This window comes from Lontra canadensis, unplaced genomic scaffold, assembly GCF_010015895.1.
Source record: "Lontra canadensis isolate GAN:19392208 unplaced genomic scaffold, GSC_riverotter_1.0 scaffold16, whole genome shotgun sequence".
Taxonomy (NCBI): Eukaryota; Metazoa; Chordata; class Mammalia; order Carnivora; family Mustelidae; genus Lontra; species Lontra canadensis.
In genome coordinates, this window is record NW_022631010.1 from 11,356,073 (window position 1) to 11,374,761 (window position 18,689).

Genomic DNA, 18,689 nt, shown 5'->3' on the forward strand with positions numbered 1-18,689 from the left:
CTGGTACGTATCAGAACTTTCTATCACTCCATTTGCAACAGCCAGAAATTGTTCTGCCAGAAAATCTTTTGACCGAGAGCACCCAGAAGTGTTCGTTCTATCTTTGGTTGTGGATCCGAGTTGAGAACAGGCCTCTCAGGCTAAATTAGACAAATGAAAGTGTAATTAAAAAGCAAGTAGGCCCCAGGTAAAAAGGGGAATTTGGGTGATAAGGGAAATTAAACAAGATATTTCATCTCCCAAAATTGGTTTGGGAATTAAATACAGATGTGTTTAGAATAAGGTCTATACATTTCTAATGCTGGCCCCCACAATTCAAGGATCAAGAAGGAAGGCATTACATCAATCAACTCCCTGTCAGACATTCACTGAAAACTCAGTATTTGTGGGGCGCCCGGCGGGTTCAGTTGGTAGAACATGTGACTCTCGATCTTTGGGTTCTAAGTTCGAGTCCCACGTGGATGTAGAAATTGAGTAAAAATAAAACTGTTTTTGAAAAGCTGATATTTGCAAAACACTGGAGATGAAGATGAAGGAGAATGTGGTTACCGCACACTCCAGGAGCATATATCACAAAGTTATGATAGCATATTATAAGAGAAATAAGAAAGGTATCAGTAAATTGATACAAAAACCTGGAGGTGGGAGCCATTTTTGTAACTCTATAAACGGATAAATACCAACAGAATATTTTTTAGGTTATCATTCATAGGAGGTGTAAAGTGCACGCCCAGCTTCACAGAAGCTATAGCTTCAAAGACATTTTTATACCTGTCTAAGGAACAATCTTTATCATTGCAACTCAGTATCCAAATAGCTCTGCTCTGGTTACTCAAGTGTGGGTCCCAAATCACCTGGGAGCCTGTTAGACATGCAGTCTCCTGCCTCACCCCAGACCTGCCAGATCACAATTTGCATTTTAATAGGAGTCCCAGGTGACTTGTTACACATTCAAGTTAAAGGGGCATGGTTTGAGAGCCATCGATCCTTATCCTCATTCGAAATGCCTTTTGGAATAAGGCTAAAGTTCCTTTTACTTGAAATGGGAAATTCAGCCTGTGCTCCATTCTTCACAGCTTGATAATCAAGCTGGAGGGGTACCGATTGGTGCCCAAGGCATGGGGCCTATGGAAATCCCTCCTTTTATTTCCTGCCTGGACTGGCCGTCAGAAAAAAAACAATTACTTTCAGTTAGAGGTGAGTGAAAGTAAAAATGTAAATTCCCCAACCCCCTTCAAGTTCTTGCACTCCCTGAGCTCTCTCCACAGATATTTTGAAAATCTATGAACCCCAATTGGGGACCCCGTTCCAAGGATAGGATTGGGGAATTTGCCCTAACTTGATCTGTTTTTCATCAGCAGCCATAGGGTGACCCCAACTTTTGGTCATACCATTAGCGTTAGGTGTTCATTTTAAAAGTGATTTTGTTATGGGGCGCCTGCATGGCTCAGTTTGTTGAGCGTCTGACTCTTGGTTTCAACGCAGGTCATGATCTCGGAGTCCTGACATCAAGCCCCATGTCGGGCTCTGCACTCAGTGGGGAGTTTGCTCAAGATTCTCTCCCCTTCTCCCTCTGCTCCTCCCCACCCTCACTCCCTCTCTCCCTAAAATAAATAAATAAATCTTTAAAAAAATAATAAAATGAAAGTGACTTTGGTAAGTGAGAGAGAATCTTAGGGGCTCTCTCTGGGGGCTCTTGATGACTGTCAATAATGAGCCCCAGTATCACATTCAAGCTTTAAAACCCACAGCCTAGTGAGGGGGGGACTTACTAGGAGTGATGCACCGGGGTTACTTCTCAACTGCAGCGGTGCCTTGCCCGCCATTTTGTTTTCTCTCTTTTTCATGGCTTCAAGAAAAGATTTCCTCTTTTTTTCTCACAGTCATCACACTAGTCATCCTATGCAGAGGATTGTTTTGTTTTGCTTTGCTCCCTGCGTTTTCTCCTCCTTCTCATATTTAAAGTCTCCCACTTAGGCCAGCCCCATCCATTTCCCCCTTCCTTCCCATCAACTTTAATGGCTGCTATGGTTCTTCTACATCCTCCCACTTATCTCACCAGCAACCACTTTTGGGCCTTAAACCAACTTTAGTATATACCCACCTGAGTTCCCCAAGTCCCTGCCAATCCCGGGGACTGAAAGATGTACTTCACAGTGAAAGCTCTGGGTGAATGCCGACCAGCTGCTAATGGATGGCCCATCAGGATGTGAGTAAGGATAAGTGAAGGTCCAGAGTCAGATGTCTTTTCGGGCCACTGCTCTCCCACTGAGTATCTGTGTGACCCCTCTGAACTTTCATTTTCTCATCTGTCCAATGGATGTAAGACTAATCCTCATTTCATAGACGCATAAGAAGGAATAATGAGATAATGTTCACCAGTCATTGTTTTCAGTGAAGCCTTTTTTTTTTTTTTTAAGACATGAATTAACTAGGAAATCTTGACCTCAAATATAAATGTGTATTGCAGTTTTTGACATCCTGCTGCAGCCTGATGGAGCTCATTGCCTTCCTTTGGATGATTTCTATGAGCACCATTTGCTGTCGCAGCCTGTAAAGAAGCCAACCTTGAATTTTCTCCCTTCTATGGTCAGCCAGTTCAAGTGTATGGGCCAAGAATAATTGCAGTGTCAAGAAGTGACTCTACTGAGTTTTGGTGGTGTTCTCTGTCTTCCCCCAGTTCTCTGACTTTAACATGGGATTATTTTTCTTAATAAATAAATGACTTAACTTTCCTAAAAACTTCACATTCTCCACCAGATAAGAAATGACAAATAAATAAAAGACTTTAGTAGTGAAATAAAGAATGAAAGAATTGTCAAAATGTGTTCTCATTTGTCAATTTTTCTGGTCCCCGTTGGGTAAACCTAATAGAATGAATGCTCTTCTTTTCATATATATTTCATATATATATGTATATATACATATATATGTGAGATATATGTATAGCATATATATATGAATAGAAATTATCTTTATCTTAAAATTCTATTGCTTTAATTATGAGCAGAAATAAATATATATTTCCATGTGCGTATTGGCCATTTGTATTCTTTTTTTTTTTTTTTTTTGACAGGAAGTAGAATTTATTGGTGGGCATGAATAAGAAGAGGGCAGCACCAAGGCTCACATGAGTGCAGGGCCCACCATTTGTTCAGGGGGCCATGATTAGGGATGTATTTCACCCCACAGCCATCTGAACTGAGCTTTTTTTCAGCTACCATGTCCTCAGTTCATTTGTATTAAACTTAGTAAAGTCCCACTTCTTGGAAATGTGGTTCTCTTGGTGGTCAGGGAACTTGAACTTGGCCCTGAGTAGGGCCTTAATTGCATGTTCCTTGTTTTGCATGTTGGTACTGGTGGATATGGCGACTTGGCCAACGTGGACCCTGGTCACTGTGCTCTGGGGCTTTCCAAAGGCACTCTGAATACCTGTCTGGAGCTTAGATTGAGGATAGCACCAGCAGAAACCCATGTGCATTGGAAAGGGCTGTCTCCAAGGTCCTTTAGGGCAACCAATGCAAACAACAGGCTGCATACACTACTGTTTGCAACCACTGCACACCAGGCCCCCGGTGGGGAGAGCAAAGTCATCTTAATTGGAAGCAGATTATCGTCTTTTTTCTTTTTACGCACTGCCCATTCACATCCATCACATACTTTTCTGCTGGATTGTCTCCTTTCTTTTTGACCCACAGAGTTCATATGGTATCTTTTCATTTATTATTTTGAGGGGTGGGGAGGTTAGAGTGTGAAATACACTTATGTAACCATTCATGCATTGAAAGTCATCGAAGGCTTCCTGTGGTCCTCATATTCGTGGGGAAATTTGTGTGGACCAAGCCTAAACATAGTCCCTGCCCCCCCTTTTTTCTTAATGTGAACATATCTGTTTATTTACAGCTTTTGATGTTTAAAATTTCAAATAAAATGATCTGTCCAATGGCTATACTTTTAAAAAAATAAATCATTTTTCCATTCTCTTCTAGAAAAAGCTGCAGCACAAATTAACAAAGACTAGTGCAAATATAATTACATTTAAAACATAATTTAGGAAACATTATGTAGCTCTTTTATTTTATTTATTTATTTTAAAGATTTTATTTATTTATTTGACAGATCACAAGTAGGTAGAGAGGCAGGTAGAGAAATAGGGGAAAGCAGGCTCCCCACTGAGCAGAGAACCCGATGTGGGGCTCGATCCCAGGACCCTGACATCATGGCCTGAGCTGTGGGGCTCAATCCCAGGACCCTAAGATCATGACCCGAGCCGAAGGCAGAGGCTTAACTACTGAGCCACCCAGGCACCCCACTGCTTTTAGATTAGAAAGCATAACATGTAATTGTTGGTAACAAAAGTCAACCGGAATGAAATACAGACATTTATATCTTATGTTTGCATGCATCTTATAAAGATAACAAAAAATAGTAAGTTTTATGTTTTTACCAGACATGAGTATAAACATATAAATAGGCAAACCCTCCCTTTATTTTTACTTCAATTTTTTTCTCCTATATTCAGTAAAAATACTTTTACTTTTCAAAAGTATATGACAGGTCTCAGGACAAATCTCTCACTTCTTTTGCATGTACTTTTCCATTCTGTGATACACACAGTTTAGATATTATGATGCATTTTTAAATGGAACAATTGAATGCCAAACCCAAGTTGCTTCAATGTAACTAGAGAAGATTTAAAGCTAGCACTGTATCATCCTGAATTGCAGCATACGTACTGTATTGCCCCATGCTAGTCTGATACCTGCTAGTTGGTACTGCCATAGTAGTGATGTTAGGTGGCGCTGCTTCTTCCTCCAATTTTTCTTCTTCAATCTTGGGAACACCAAGCACATCAGTGATTGAAAGGAAAGGTTGTGAAGTCAGACAGATCTACTAAGAGTATGCCCATCTTTATCAGGTAACTTTGTTGAATAACAAAGACCTCAAAACTTACTGCCTTAAGATGTCTGCTTGATTCTGTGGCTAGCAATTTGAACTTCACTCAACTAGATGGCTTCTCTAGTCTTGGCTGGGCCCATTCAATGTCTTGGCTGGAGTTCATTCATGTGTCTCTGGTTCAGCCATCCATCAGCTAGGGGCTCTGCTTTTGGAGATTGGCTGACTGTCGACCAGGTCAAGACAGGTGACTGATCCACATGTCTTATCCAGCGGGCTGCTCTGGGCTTGTTCATGTGGAAACTGAAAAGGATGCCACCTATGAGCAAGAGAAATGGACAAGGTGTTTTGAGAGGTCTTAGAAACTTCTTCCTTCTTCTTTGGTCAAAGCAATTCATAAGATTTGCCCAGATTCAAGGGACAAGGAAATAGATTCTCTCTTTTGTTTGTGAGACCTCCAAGTCACATTACAAAAAGTGTGGATACAGGAAGTGGTGGAGAATTAGGGCAATAATCTACACACAGCCCTCATAATTTGGATGTGAGATGCAATAAAATAATCCAGGGAAATTTAACACAGTGCCTAGAATACAGTCATCATTCTTTACCAAAAGACTATTTGCACAGGATCTAAACTGAGAAGATATGACATCCATTTTTAGTTGTATAACTTTTGCTAAATCATTTCACCTCTTTGAGTGCCTGTACCCTCATTTTTAAAACAAAAAGTTTGTACAAGGATGCTTGTAAAATTTCCCTCTGACAGTAATGCCAGTTTCCCTTAATTATAGAATCAGAGATGACCCTACTCTTGAGCCTATTAAAATAATAATGAGGGATTTCAGTTGAAAGCAATAAGCTTTGGTTTTTCTTTTGTGTGTGTACACAATATAGCTTAATGTACTTTTATGTGTTAATTGGTAACTATTTGGGTAACATTAAGGAAAACAATCAGGAAATAGAACCATCCCCAAAGGTAAAGAAAATAATAGTTTTGACTTGTGTCAACTTAAAAGAGCTTAGGGAACAGAAGGGACTCTGCTAGAAGGAAAATTCCAAAATAGAACCCACAAGTCTGATCATTTCATTTGTGCCCTCTGGAATTGCAGGACTCATTGCATTCCACTGGACAAGTCAGAGATGTTGAAATGATATATTTTGTATTAGGAAAACAAGTAGCTGACATGCTGTGGTATGTATCTTCACAGGCAGTCCTTCTAAGTTTGGATTCCAAAGGGACTGTTGAAATATTAAGTCCATGATTTATTGCCCTATTTAGTAAAAAACCACAGGAATCACACATCTTTTAATCAGATCTCCTTTGCTAATTATTTGAAAACCTCCAGTTTGAACATTATTGCTACTTTCCCACATCTGAGTGGTGACCGATATTTATTTATTTATTCTGAATTAAATGGTCTTGACATCTTTTAAAATTACAAAGCCTTACCCTAAAATTGTAGTGGTTTGGTGGTTGTTTTTTTTTTTTAGTTGATTTAATCAGATATGATAATCTTAATTAACTTGATGAAATGCAAACATTTTCTCATTGGCAAAACCCAGGCATCATTAGCATGCCCTAAGTAGACCTCCCTTTATCAAATTTCTCGATTTTTTAAAAGTTTGAAGGTATTTCCAGTTGATAGCCTCATAAAAGAATACCAGAAATATCATTCAAGGGAGTATGCTACATTGATCTATTTATATTTCCCAGAAAGCTCAAAAGCTGGCATTTACCTCAGCATAACTTAAAGGTGAAAATAATTTTAAATGTTACAGCTTTAATGGGCTAGCTTATTGACACTGACCAGGAATCTTGGTCAGATTTTCATTTTTATTTATTTTTTTGCCCAGCAAGGAAAAAAATTCCAAGGATCCTTTAACATTTAGACTAGAATAAGCTGTTATAAATTCTACATAGCTATGCAAATTAAAAAAATAATAATTTCATAGGTATGAAAGGATATCTCAGACAATGATGGTTGCCCTTGGAGTCCAAGATGGTGTCCTCCTTAAGAGAAAAGAGAGCTAGTGGAGGCTATCAGCTCCATGTGGACTGAGTCTGTCTGTCAGCTCACGGTTGGACCATCATCAGCCCAGTACCCAACACATCACAGGTGCTCAGTTAATATTGGTTGACTGAACTCAATAAATATTTCTCAATTCGAATGGCCAGGATACACCCCAGTGTGAACGTCCACCTTGCATTTAAATTCTCAGTAATGTGTTTAGTCCATAGATCATTACTTAGTTTAGAAGCATCATAAATTAATTCTTTGTAAAAGGAAAAAAAAAAAAAAGACAGAGTGAAAATTCAGAGTGGATGCTTTAATGAGGAGAAAAGAAGGTGGTACCTTCTCTAGATATTACTGGAAGTGGGGAAGGAAGGTGGGTTGTGCCTGAAGTGTGAACGCTCTATATTGGACTTTGGCTCATGTTCCAAAATTGTCCTTCTTAAGAGGAGACTGAACAGGCCAACTTCTGTCCACATGTTTTTTTGTTTTGTTTTTTTGTTTTTTTAATCCCTTTTGAATTAGAGTCAAGGAATTATTCTCTTCCATGGAAACCATTTGCTCACCCTCAAAGGATGGACCCAAGTCAATTTCAGCATGGAGTTGAAAACAAGCATAAAATTGTATTCCCTCCGGGTTTTTCTTTTTCACTCCTTAAAAGGTTTGGAACATTTAACTAGGATAGTTGTCAAGAGTGGTAAACAAAAAAGCCCAATAACTGAAATGTGTCTAATCCTTTGGGCCAGAGAAAAGAATCATACTAAAAGTTAAAATTAAATGTTGTTTACTGCATTTCCATTTAACCATGTAACTCTCTTGTTTTTTTGTTTTGTTTTGTTTTATTTTGTTTTGGTTTGTTTTTTTGCCCTGGGAATTCTAAATTAATCTTTTCTTCTTTCCTATCTTCAGTGAATTTTGTGACTAATCATAATTGAATAGTTCTTTGAGTAGAACCTGTCTGCCAATAAATACACCCAAAGTGAGTGTATCCTTATGTTAGTTCAAAAGCACTCCAGTTATTGTGTGAAAAATCCCTCTTATGGGTGCCATTTTCACATCTCATGCAATAGAAATCCTGGACCCGATACTCAGAGAAGTTCCTTTTTCTTATTTGGGGTTTTCTATTTCTACTTTTTGTCAGGATTCTCTTGGTTGCAAGTGACAGAAATCCATGTTAAACTTATTTATATACTAGAGAAACGCACAGGGTAGGTCACATGAGGAAAGACTGACCATCCACACCAGGGAAGGGAAGGGATGGAGAAATGGATGCCAGAAGTCACTGGCAGCCCTTTCTATGTCTGTCTGCCTGTCTGTCTACCTATATCTCTCCCCTTTTCTCTCTTATCCTGTTCTTCTCCCTCCCTCCCTCCTTTCTTCTTTCTCTCTCTCTACTACTTTTCAATGTTTATTACCACTATTCTTTTCCAACAGCATGCAGGCTTCCCCCTGTCAGAAAACATAGGCATCAGCCCATCTAGGTTATATTTCTTTCTCCAGTAGCAGGTTGGAAACATCTGGAGAAAAGCCTTATGAGGGTCATGTGATTGTCTAAACTTGCAACCTTAGACCAATCACCTGTGGCTAAGGTCAGGTTATGACTGGTCCAACTTGGATCAGTGCCTCCCCTGGGACCAGTTACCTTGGGCAAGGGATGGGGATAAAGAATACAGTAGCTCCCATGAGAACCACATTGGGGGCAGAACCAGTTCTCAGAAAACAGAAGTTCTTCTTAGAGAAGTAGTGTTGGGTAGAGAAAACCAGAAGTAAGCCCCAACTCTCTTTTTAGCGTAGGAAAGGGATAACTTACTGATGTATATATAATCCCATTGCCAGTTTTATGGGAGTCTGACAATAGTGGAATATTATTAACAAAGACACAATATTAATCATTCTACTTATTGGACCTTAAGTAGTAGAAGGGGGAAAAAACAGTAAATACCGAAAGGGCAGAATTACAGTAAGAGTGCCGGGTCTTTTGGAAATAGCTGGAAAGGGTGGAATGCTACAGGGAGGGGTTTGTAGTATGGAAGAGTGGGGGAAACCAAGATTAATTGAGTACACGATGGAAAAACATTCACATATCTGCCATATTAAACTCAGAGATGTTGTCCTTTTTAAAACACATATTCTTTGTGATTCTACAGAAACAGTTTTCATCAGTTGTATGCAAAAGCCATGTTTTTAAAAACATACCTGGATTTCATAATAAGGCATTTGTTTCTAAAGAAACAAAACTTAGCTTGTTAAGTGTAAAGTTTTGCAGGCGAGGTAGGCACAAGGCAAGATTTATTAAAGTCATCTCCGGCGAAGTTTCAGGGCTCGGGAGAAGGGGAGCCAGGAAAGTCATGCCAGGAGAAGGTCAGCACTCTTAGGCGAGGTTCCAGGACTCTGGAGAGGGGAGTGGGGGAAGTTGCGCTCTGGGAGGGAGTTGGCAGGGGTCTTTTATCGGACCAAGGCAGCTTGGGCTCACATCCATATATGGTAAGGTATTTGGTGATCAGAGAGTATGGGGTGGGGGCTCCTGATACTCCTGTTTCCTGCATAGGTATTGGGTTACCTATGGAGCCTTGACATGGGCATACATCCTTTTGGCGGGAGAGTCAAGGGTTAAGGAAGGGGGTGGGGGAAGGGGCTGGAAGATGGCAGTCCCGGTGGTCATTTCTGTTATTCCTCCTGCAACCCAACATTAAGTACCCAAATATATAGTTTTGAAAGTATTTCCAATAAGACAACCCATGGCTTGGACATGCTGCTTCTTTATTGTCACCAAGGTCAAGATCACTGTGGTTTTAAAACGTAAAAGATTTCATTCACAATTTTTTTCTGAGCACCTATTTTGTGTAGAGTCAGGGGTTCCAAAAAAAGTCATTAGAAAAGATGATTGCAGTGATGGCATTCCTTTAGGGAGCAATAAGAAAGCATGTGCATACAAAGGTCAGTTCTATAATTGGTATCTTTTACAAAAGCCAGTTAAGGGGCCAAGCCTAGAGTTATCTGGGCGGTCAAATGGGAGTTATCACCAAAGGCTGGCTTAGAAAGGAAAGGGGCATGGAAAAATAGAGACTTTCACTACTACCCACTCTTCTTAGTTAGAGCAGCCCAGCATAATGGAACTTTCTACAAATCTTGGGAATGTCCTATATTGTGCTGTCTCCCACTCAAATGGAAATATCATCAAGATAGATAAATAACAAGAGACAAAGTATAAAAGCAGGTGTGTGCCTGAACAGTTCAGAGAGCAAAATGCTGACTAGGTTATTGGATATGATGAGCATTAGCCCAGACAGGAAATTTGGAGCTGGAGCATAACATATTTGAGAATAGAGGGCCAGTTAAGGCTTTGGTAGATATAAGAAGGAAAAACATTTGGAATGGAGTGGAAGGACTAAGGAGAGACTGAGGGCAGGAAAGGAATTCTTGGAATCCAATCAGGAGTTAGCAAAAATCTGCATCAGAATGCTGTTAACACAAAGCCTTGAAATACAGGTAACCAGCAGTTCACACATCTCTGTGACTCCCTAGATGTGGAAAGTACCCAAGAAGAAACTCAAATATAATGCCCACTTTTGAACTATATGATGATAATCAGTGGGATAATACAATGACTTGTCTTCTGTGCAAGACAAATCCTAAACTTGCTTGTGGAAATGGTGAGACCCTGGTGAGCCTTCCTCCGGTGGAGTTTGTCAAAGGCAGTGGATGAGGCTGAAATTAATTGAAGCCCCCAAGAGTTGAGGTAACTGTGGTAATTGGTGGAGATACCATAAATTAAAGAAAGAGATCTTTGTGTGAGAGTGGTTGGCAAAAAAGGATAGGATAAAGTCATGATCCCCAGCTGTGCGTAAAGTCACCCTGATGTGCCATGTTGAACTCATAGGGGCATGATGGGGTATTTTACATTTTTTTAAGGAAACAGCAACATCTGTTGGACACTGTGCAAAGTACTACTATTAAGTTTGGATCTAATTGTTTCATGAATAAATAGAGCCCTCCTTTTATTTCTTTTAGCCTAAGGTACGCTGAAAAAGTTACTGAGATCCCAAGGACACTGAAGTAAGAAACATTGTGAATCTCTGGAATAATGAAAGTTAAATCCTGAGAAATGGCCAATAAGTCCAATAACAAAACAATTTTTGTAAGCTTAAAGCAAAATCAGGTGAATTCCAGTGGTTCAAGTGTAAGTGTCCTGGGGAAGCTGAAGCATATGCAGCTCGGGCATCAAAACTTCAGCAGGAGCCACTGGTCTTCGACTGTAGGGATAGAAATGAAAGGAAGGTCCAACATGGAAGAAAAGTTGAGGGTTCTGGGAGGGTAAGGGAAATAGAAATGGGTTTTCACGCAAAGGGAATGCGTGCAGGGCAGAAGAAAGCTTAAGAGGCGAAAATGAAATGGTAGATCAGGTCCTGCCACAGGTTGGAGAAGACAGGATGGAAAACAAGGGTGAGAACCTTCCTCTTGGAAGGAAGGGTAAGGAAACCAAGTTAGGGACCTACAAAGTGGTCTAGTAGGATTTGCATGTGTGTTTTTCCTTTTAACTTTCACAACTACCTCAGGAAGGAAGTGTTAGCCTCATGTCAGACAGGAGGGAGCTGAGTTTGAGGTAATAAAGAGAATGTAGATAAAGTGCCAAAGATTTTTTGAGACAGAAAAGAGGGAATTTGAGGGAATGTCTTAGTCTCTTACCGTAGATTAAGTGGCAGAAACAACAAACACTTATTTCTCACAGTTCTGAAGGCTGAATTCCAAGATTAAAGGTGGCTACAGATCCAATGTCTGGTGAAAGCCCACTTCTTGGTTCCTAGATGACCATCTTCTCATTGTGTCCTCACCTGGCTGAGGTGGCAATAGAGCTCTGCAGGTTCTCTTTTATAAGGGCACTAATCCTGTCACGAGAGTTCAAACTTCCTGACTTAATCACCTGCCAAAGCCCCACCACCGAATACCATCACATAGGGGTTAGGATTTCAATAGATGAATTCTGGCAGGGGACAACACAAACATTCAGTCCAGAACAGAGGGTGTCTTCTAAATTGTCTCCATCTTTCTCAATAGTCTAGACAGTGCCTCTTAAACTGCAACATGATCACAAATCTCCTGAGACTCTTATTTAAAATGCATATTTGGATTTAGCTGGTCTGGGGTAGAGCCTGAGAATTTGCATTTCTGTTGCGTTCCCAGGCAATGCCAATGCTGCTGGTCTGACATGGTTATACTGCACTTTGAGTAACAAGATCTAGAAAGCCAACTCATTAGCTAGGAGTCTGTAGAATAGTGCCAGGTGTTTAGGGTACTTGATAAATATTTGTTGGATTGTGGCTAAATTGAACAGTTTAAATAAAGGTGTGTGTTCCGGGAGCCAAGGGGGTGAGAACTCTTCCAGAGAAAAGTAAAGAGCAAGGACAGATGATCTGAGGGAGGGACAATGAGGAGGGCCAGGGGGTGCGGCAGGCAGGGAAATTCTGTGGGACTCTGAGGGAGTGTAGTGCTGCCAGTGGTCTAGGGGATGACACCAAATCAAAATAAAAGTCAGAATTGGGTGGGGATGAGGGCCGGAGGTAGAAAGAAAGCAAGACATGGGAGCAGGTAGGGGCATAATCAATGAGAGAATATTCTGGATCAGGTGAAGGATGCAGATGACGAAGTGGAAACAGAATTATGAAGGCCGTTGAAATCAGAAGTGCTGCTGGGAGATCTAACAGTGGTCTGTAGAATGAGGACAGGCCCTCGGAGACCCCCCCAGATCCGGCAAAGTATCCAAATCACCAGAGATTTTTGAAAATACTGACTTCCAGGCCCTCCCCCTAGACATTTGGAGTCCATAGACCTAGGTACGGGCCCAGGAATCTGCATTTTCAAGAAGCTGCCCAGCAGTGGTTCTGATATTGCAGTCAAGGTTGAGGAGAACCCTCTTTTTTTTTTTTTTTAATTATTTCTTTTCAGCGTAACAGTATTCATTGTTTTTGCACCACACCCAGTGCTCCATGCAATCTGTGCCCTCTTTAATACCCACCACCTGGTTCCCCCAACCTCCCAACCCCCGCCCCTTCAAAACCCTCAGATTGTTTTTCAGAGTCCATAGTCTCTCATGGTTCACCAGGGAGAACCCTCTTAACTCCTTAGAGTGAATGAGAGAGAAGAAAGATCTTATGGGGAAGGAAAGGGGCCGAGTGCACACCCTCAGCTAGAATAGAGATTGCAGGACTCCTCAAGGAAATTTCCAGAGTCTTTGCACACCGACATTTTACATCTAGACAGCTTGATAAATGGCACTACAACGCTGTAATATTTCATGATTTCTTTAATTGTGATGGTCATGATCAGGCAATCTCTTTTGAAAGATCAAATAGATTTTCTGTTGGCGCGAGTCCCAGTTCATATTTGTCCGATTTAATCCACTTCACAGACAAATGCCTCAAATTTCACGTTAATGTTAAGTCAATGTGCCTACTTTGTTGTAGTTCTCTAAGACAATTTCTCCCTTAAGTTTTTATCCTCTTACATAAGAAGGTTTTTTTTTTTTTTTAAATAATAATTTCTAAAATCATAATGAAAAGAGCATAGGGTAGTGGTGAAGGCTACCAGCCACAGAGCCTGATTTCTTGGGTTTGCACCTAGCTCTGCCACTTAACCACCTCTGAGGCTGGGGGCCCGGGACCTGAGCCACGCGTGTCAGTGACTTCCTATGTAAAACGAAGCTAGAAGCACAACCTCACAGGGCTTAAAACTCTGCAGACAGTGCTGGCCCTATGCAAATCAGCTATGGAAGCTTGCTGGGAGCATCTCAACATTCCTGTTGAGAGTTACTACTGAAAGATATGTATTTATGCCATCCCATTGTCTGACCCGTCCCTGTTTCTGTGGAGTGCCTCTGTAAATTCCTGGTCGATATTACTCTTGGGGTCTCAGATTGGAGGGCGGTTAGGGGGAGGTGTAACACAGTGATGGGTATTAAGGAGGGCGTGTGCTGTGATGAGCACTGGTGTTATACATAACATGAATTGTTGAACACTGCATCAAAAACTAATAGTATATTTACTATATAGTGACTAACTGAACGTAATTAGAAGAAAGGAAGGAAGGAAGGAAGGAAGGAAGGAAGGAAGGAAGTTAGTTAGTTTGCTGGGACTCTGATTAGATTGCCTTGTCCCTGTTGCAGCAACAGGTCACTTACCCTGCGGTATCTGAGAATCTCCTTTACTGGCTGACAGCGGTGGGGGGCTTTCAGAGGAAGCCCACACCATCTTCTTGGGGCTCCAGTCAGAAGGGTAGAGTCCAGTTGCCACCACTGCCTGAGTAATGGCAGAAAATTCCATAGGTTCTTCATGTGGAACAGAGAAAGAGATGGGATTGGAAAGCAAAATGACCCTCATGTAACTGATAAGCATTTAACTGAGCACCTACTGAACACTAGGAATGGTGCAGAGGGCCAAGGATATGCAAACACAGACAATGGTCACTGCCCTCTGGAAGTTTGGTTTGATAAGAAAATTGATGCAAAACAGTAAAAGAATTGCTTTCATGAAATGCATGAAAATTCAGGGGTACCATTCTATAGAGAGAATTTCTGAAGGTCTTTGGAAGTTACCTACACAAGGATGCAAACACCGGTTTCTTTTTCTTATTTTTTTTTAAGATTTTTTTTTATTTATTTGACAGAGAGAGGTCACAAGTAGGCAGAGAGGCAGGCAGAAAGTGGGGGGGGGGGGGAAGCAGGCTCCCCGCTGAACAGAGAGCCCGATGCGGGGCTCCATCCCAGGACCCTGAGATCATGACCTGAGCCAAAGGCAGAGGCTTAAACCACTGAGACACTCAGGCGCCCCCAAACACCGATTTCCATCTAAGATGGGCAACTCATGGTCCTTGAGGCAAACAATGAATCTGGTGGAAACCCAGAATTCCAATTCAGAGTTGATTATAACTTATATTCATATCATCCTCCTGCGATTTTGAGCTTCACTATATCTCCAAGAGACAAAAGAAGTGATCATCCCGTTTATAACCGAGAACATGAAGGTTCAGAAAATGTAGCAGTCTTGACCAAAATCATATTTTTGATGTCCTGGAGTGGGGACTGGAGCCAGAACTTCCATGTTACTTGTCATGGCACTGAGCTAAGTTGCAGAAACCAGGACAATAATCTAAGGAATCCTGTTTAATTAAAAAGGAGATAAGAGGAAGACGTTCATATTAAAACCTAGATAATGCGATGGTTTTACATTATGTCCGCTTGGCATGGTAGATGCCTGGTAACTGTTAACTATTGTTAAACATCCATCATCGCTTTCTAAACGCCAGACACTGCTATCTGGAGGATCCAGGGGAGAGGATGCTTTGTTTGTGATCATGTAAAACAGCAAACACATTTTCTTTCCCCAGCTTATTCAAAAATTGACGGATGTTGCTGAAGAATGTCAGAATAATCAGCTGAAGAAGCTCAAAGAAATCTGTGAGAAGTAAGCCTGCATTCTGTGTCTACAGATGTGTTGCACAAAATCTGCTGTTTATTTACCTTTTTCCCCCCTCTTACTTCCGTTTTGACTTCAGAGAGAAGAAGGAGTTAAAGAAGAAGATGGACAAAAAAAGGCAGGAGAAGATAACAGAAGCTAAATCCAAAGACAAAAGTCAAATGGAAGAGTAAGGAGAAAGAACCCCTTCTCCCCTACCTGTCTCCTGGGGATTATTTTATTCCGTTCAGGATAATCTTTTTTTTTTTTTAAGACTTTATTTATTTGACAGACAGAGATCACAAGTTGGCAGAGAGAGAGGGGGAAGCAGGCTCCCCACTAAGCAGAGAGCCCAAAGTGGGGCTCAATCCCAGGACCCCAAGATCATGACCCGAGCCGAAAGCAGAGGCTTAACCCACTGAGTCGCCCAGGCACCCCCAGGATAACAACTTCTTAACCATCTAAAGACCCATCTGTGAAATTTCTCCTCTAATTAACCTTTCCAAAGATCCCTTTTGTAAAGTTTTTAACATGGAAATCATAGAGCAGTTCAGCAAAGAACTAAGGCGCACCCAAGGATCTTTCAGATAAAGGTGGAGTAAAGAGTTGTCCTTAGGGAAAAAAAAAACCCAATCCTCAGTTCCCACGCTGTCCGTCCAGGTTCCCAGCATTTAGCAAAAACAGAGCTTGCTTGCTGGTGGGCCGAACCTGCTTTCTGTCCAGAGCTAGCAAGCTGTACCTTTCTTGCAGCAGCAATGAGAATGTAGAAAGTTCTGGAAACTTTCATCTGAAAGTCCCAGGTGCACCTATATGTTGATGCTGAATGACGTCATATAATGATCTAGTTGTCATTTGCTCTTAGGGAAAAGACAGAGATGATCCGGTCATACATCCAAGAGGTGGTGCAGTACATCAAGAGGGTACGTCAGTTAATCTCTCTCTGTTTTGCAAACCACATATGAATGTTCGGCAAGCACAGTGTGAGCCTCTGAAGGGAAATGCCGAGCCTGGTATCCGTTTATCACCAGCACCTGGGAGAGCTGCTTTACAGAGCAGCTGTTCTGTAATCAGTGTTTCTGCAAATTTAATTGCAAACCTATAGATAAAAAGGGTCATCGAAAAATAAATGTCAAGAATCCTTTCCAAAGACAGGAGCCTAGAAGTATAAGGTCAATAGCAGAGCCCCCAAAAGAACGTGTAGTTGTCATCACTGCGAGGAAAGATGGCCACCTCCAAAGGCACTCCTCTATTTTTTAAGTTGATATTACAGAAATTTTCAAACATTAACAAAAATGTTAATTTTTAATTAAATCAACATAATTTATAGATCACCCCCACCTGGATGCTGTGTCCCCATCACCCAGGACCAACATTTACCAACAGTCTCCTACACTTGGAAGGACAGTTCTTGCTCAGGATATGAAATAATTCAATGTATGCCATAGCTCTGAAAAGCTTTCGTTTTTTTTCTGAAAACATTCCCTTGCACATTTAGATGAAAATGACTTTCTTTGTCACTTTCTTGTAGTTAGAAGAGGCCCAAAGTAAACGGCAAGAAAAACTTGTAGAGAAACACAAGGAGATACGTCAACAGATCCTGGACGAAAAGCCCAAGGTAAACTGAACCAAGTAATAACAAGCAATAACTTCATTTTCTTTCCATTCGATTAAAATAAGATCTCTGTAGGTCATGTACCTTGCACACGGTCTCTCAGAGCTGTTCCTACAGGGTAAACTGTATCTTCCTCAACCATGGTGAAAATCTTTCCAGCGATATTCAGTACACATTTATCATCTACTGGTGAGCTTTACACATTGCAAATGCTCACACGCAGATCCTGACATCTTGGTTGCAGTTGGTCTGAAGTGTGGTTCAGATGTCTTTAAAGTGCTTTCCCTCTCTCCCTGCCGGGATAGAGAGAATTAGTGGAATTAACCAGGCCTCTTCGGTTCTGATAAAATATTGTAATGGCGGACTTTGTCCAGCAGAGGACGTTCTGTACCAAAATCACCCCGGTTTTTAGCCAACAAAATGCTCTCATAAACCAGAAAAAGAAAAAAAAAAAAGAAAGAACAAATCTTCCCCCCATCCCTATATAATAGTATATGTGGCTCCTCTTTAAAATTACCCTATCCTTATTGTTCGGTCAAAATCAACTGTTTCTCATTAATATTAAATGTACACAAACTGATCATCTACAAATCAAATACTTTTAGGTTGGCAAACAGCATCTTGATTTTAGATCATTACATACATTTTGATGCATCACTGAATATTTGTCTGTGAAAAAATGTGCTTTTCAGTTTTATTATTTTTCTATGCACGGTTAAAAATATCTACTCTAAAACGTATTGCTGTTCCATACAAGTACTCTATGAACCTGCAAAGTTTAAATGTTGTTTTCATTTCATTGTATAGTCCATTCATCAATTTACTGCTTATAGAATTTTTTGTGACTGATTCTAAATATATCTTTACAGTTATTTCTGCTCTTCTCCTTTTGTATTTATAAGACAGGAGATTTATTTAATTTTTTTAACTCCTGAAGTTTTTAGGCCTGGAAATATAGATGAAGCAGTAATGAAAATCTGAGAATTGATAATTACTTAAACATGCTGCTAATTTTTATGTCTTTCATGTAAACATGCACTTTGAATATTCTTAGCCATCATTTTGAGTTGATTATGCATTAGTAATAAGTTTTAGGATAATTTCAGAAATTGCTATATTTTCCATTTAGGATTGATCTTTCAAAATGTTTGGAGCAAAAGATTCAGGTCTAGCTGGAATTTAAGAAACACATTAACACCTTAATAATCAGTCCCAGGTGATATATTCACATATACACATTTTTAATCCATGCTATCTAAAGTCACATGTCATTACTTTGTACACTGACATAATATACCCTGGTTATGACTGCTATCTCATTAACCAGTTTTTGTATTTGAAAGAAATATATATCTTCTGAGATATTGTTGTTGCCACAGAGTTTTATTTTGCTTTGTTTTTGTTTGTGGTCTAAAATCATCAGCTACTTGTCTCACAGATACAATGCAATCACAAATGTGTTTTGATTATATAACTCACTATAAAAAACCCTACAAATAGATTCTGTTACCGCACTAGGTTATCATGATTAAATCAACTTTGGTAGGTGTTAAAGCACCTGTAAACTTCTGCACTTAGTATGACTACACATTAGAAGAATAAGTGTTGGGCAGCTCATCAGTCAAGGTGCATTCTATAGCAGTTTTACAGAAAACCCAATTAAAACTGGCTTATACAATAATAAACTTAGTAAGTCGTATTATTGAAAGTTCAGACATGTCA

General features: G+C 40.3%; 1 protein-coding gene and 1 pseudogene across 2 annotated transcripts in view; one reads left to right on the plus strand and one right to left on the minus strand.

The window, feature by feature from the left end:
• PLCB1 (phospholipase C beta 1) overlaps positions 1-18,689 on the plus strand; it is a 673,983-nt gene that overhangs the window by 574,336 nt on the left and 80,958 nt on the right. For both annotated transcript variants that reach the window (XM_032859164.1, XM_032859165.1), the window contains exons 28-31: positions 15,288-15,364; positions 15,456-15,545; positions 16,218-16,275; positions 16,884-16,970. In XM_032859164.1, the coding sequence (XP_032715055.1) occupies positions 15,288-15,364; positions 15,456-15,545; positions 16,218-16,275; positions 16,884-16,970 (312 nt within the window). The remainder of the gene's footprint in view (positions 1-15,287; positions 15,365-15,455; positions 15,546-16,217; positions 16,276-16,883; positions 16,971-18,689) is intronic.
• LOC116868819 lies at positions 3,489-3,609 on the minus strand (annotated as a pseudogene).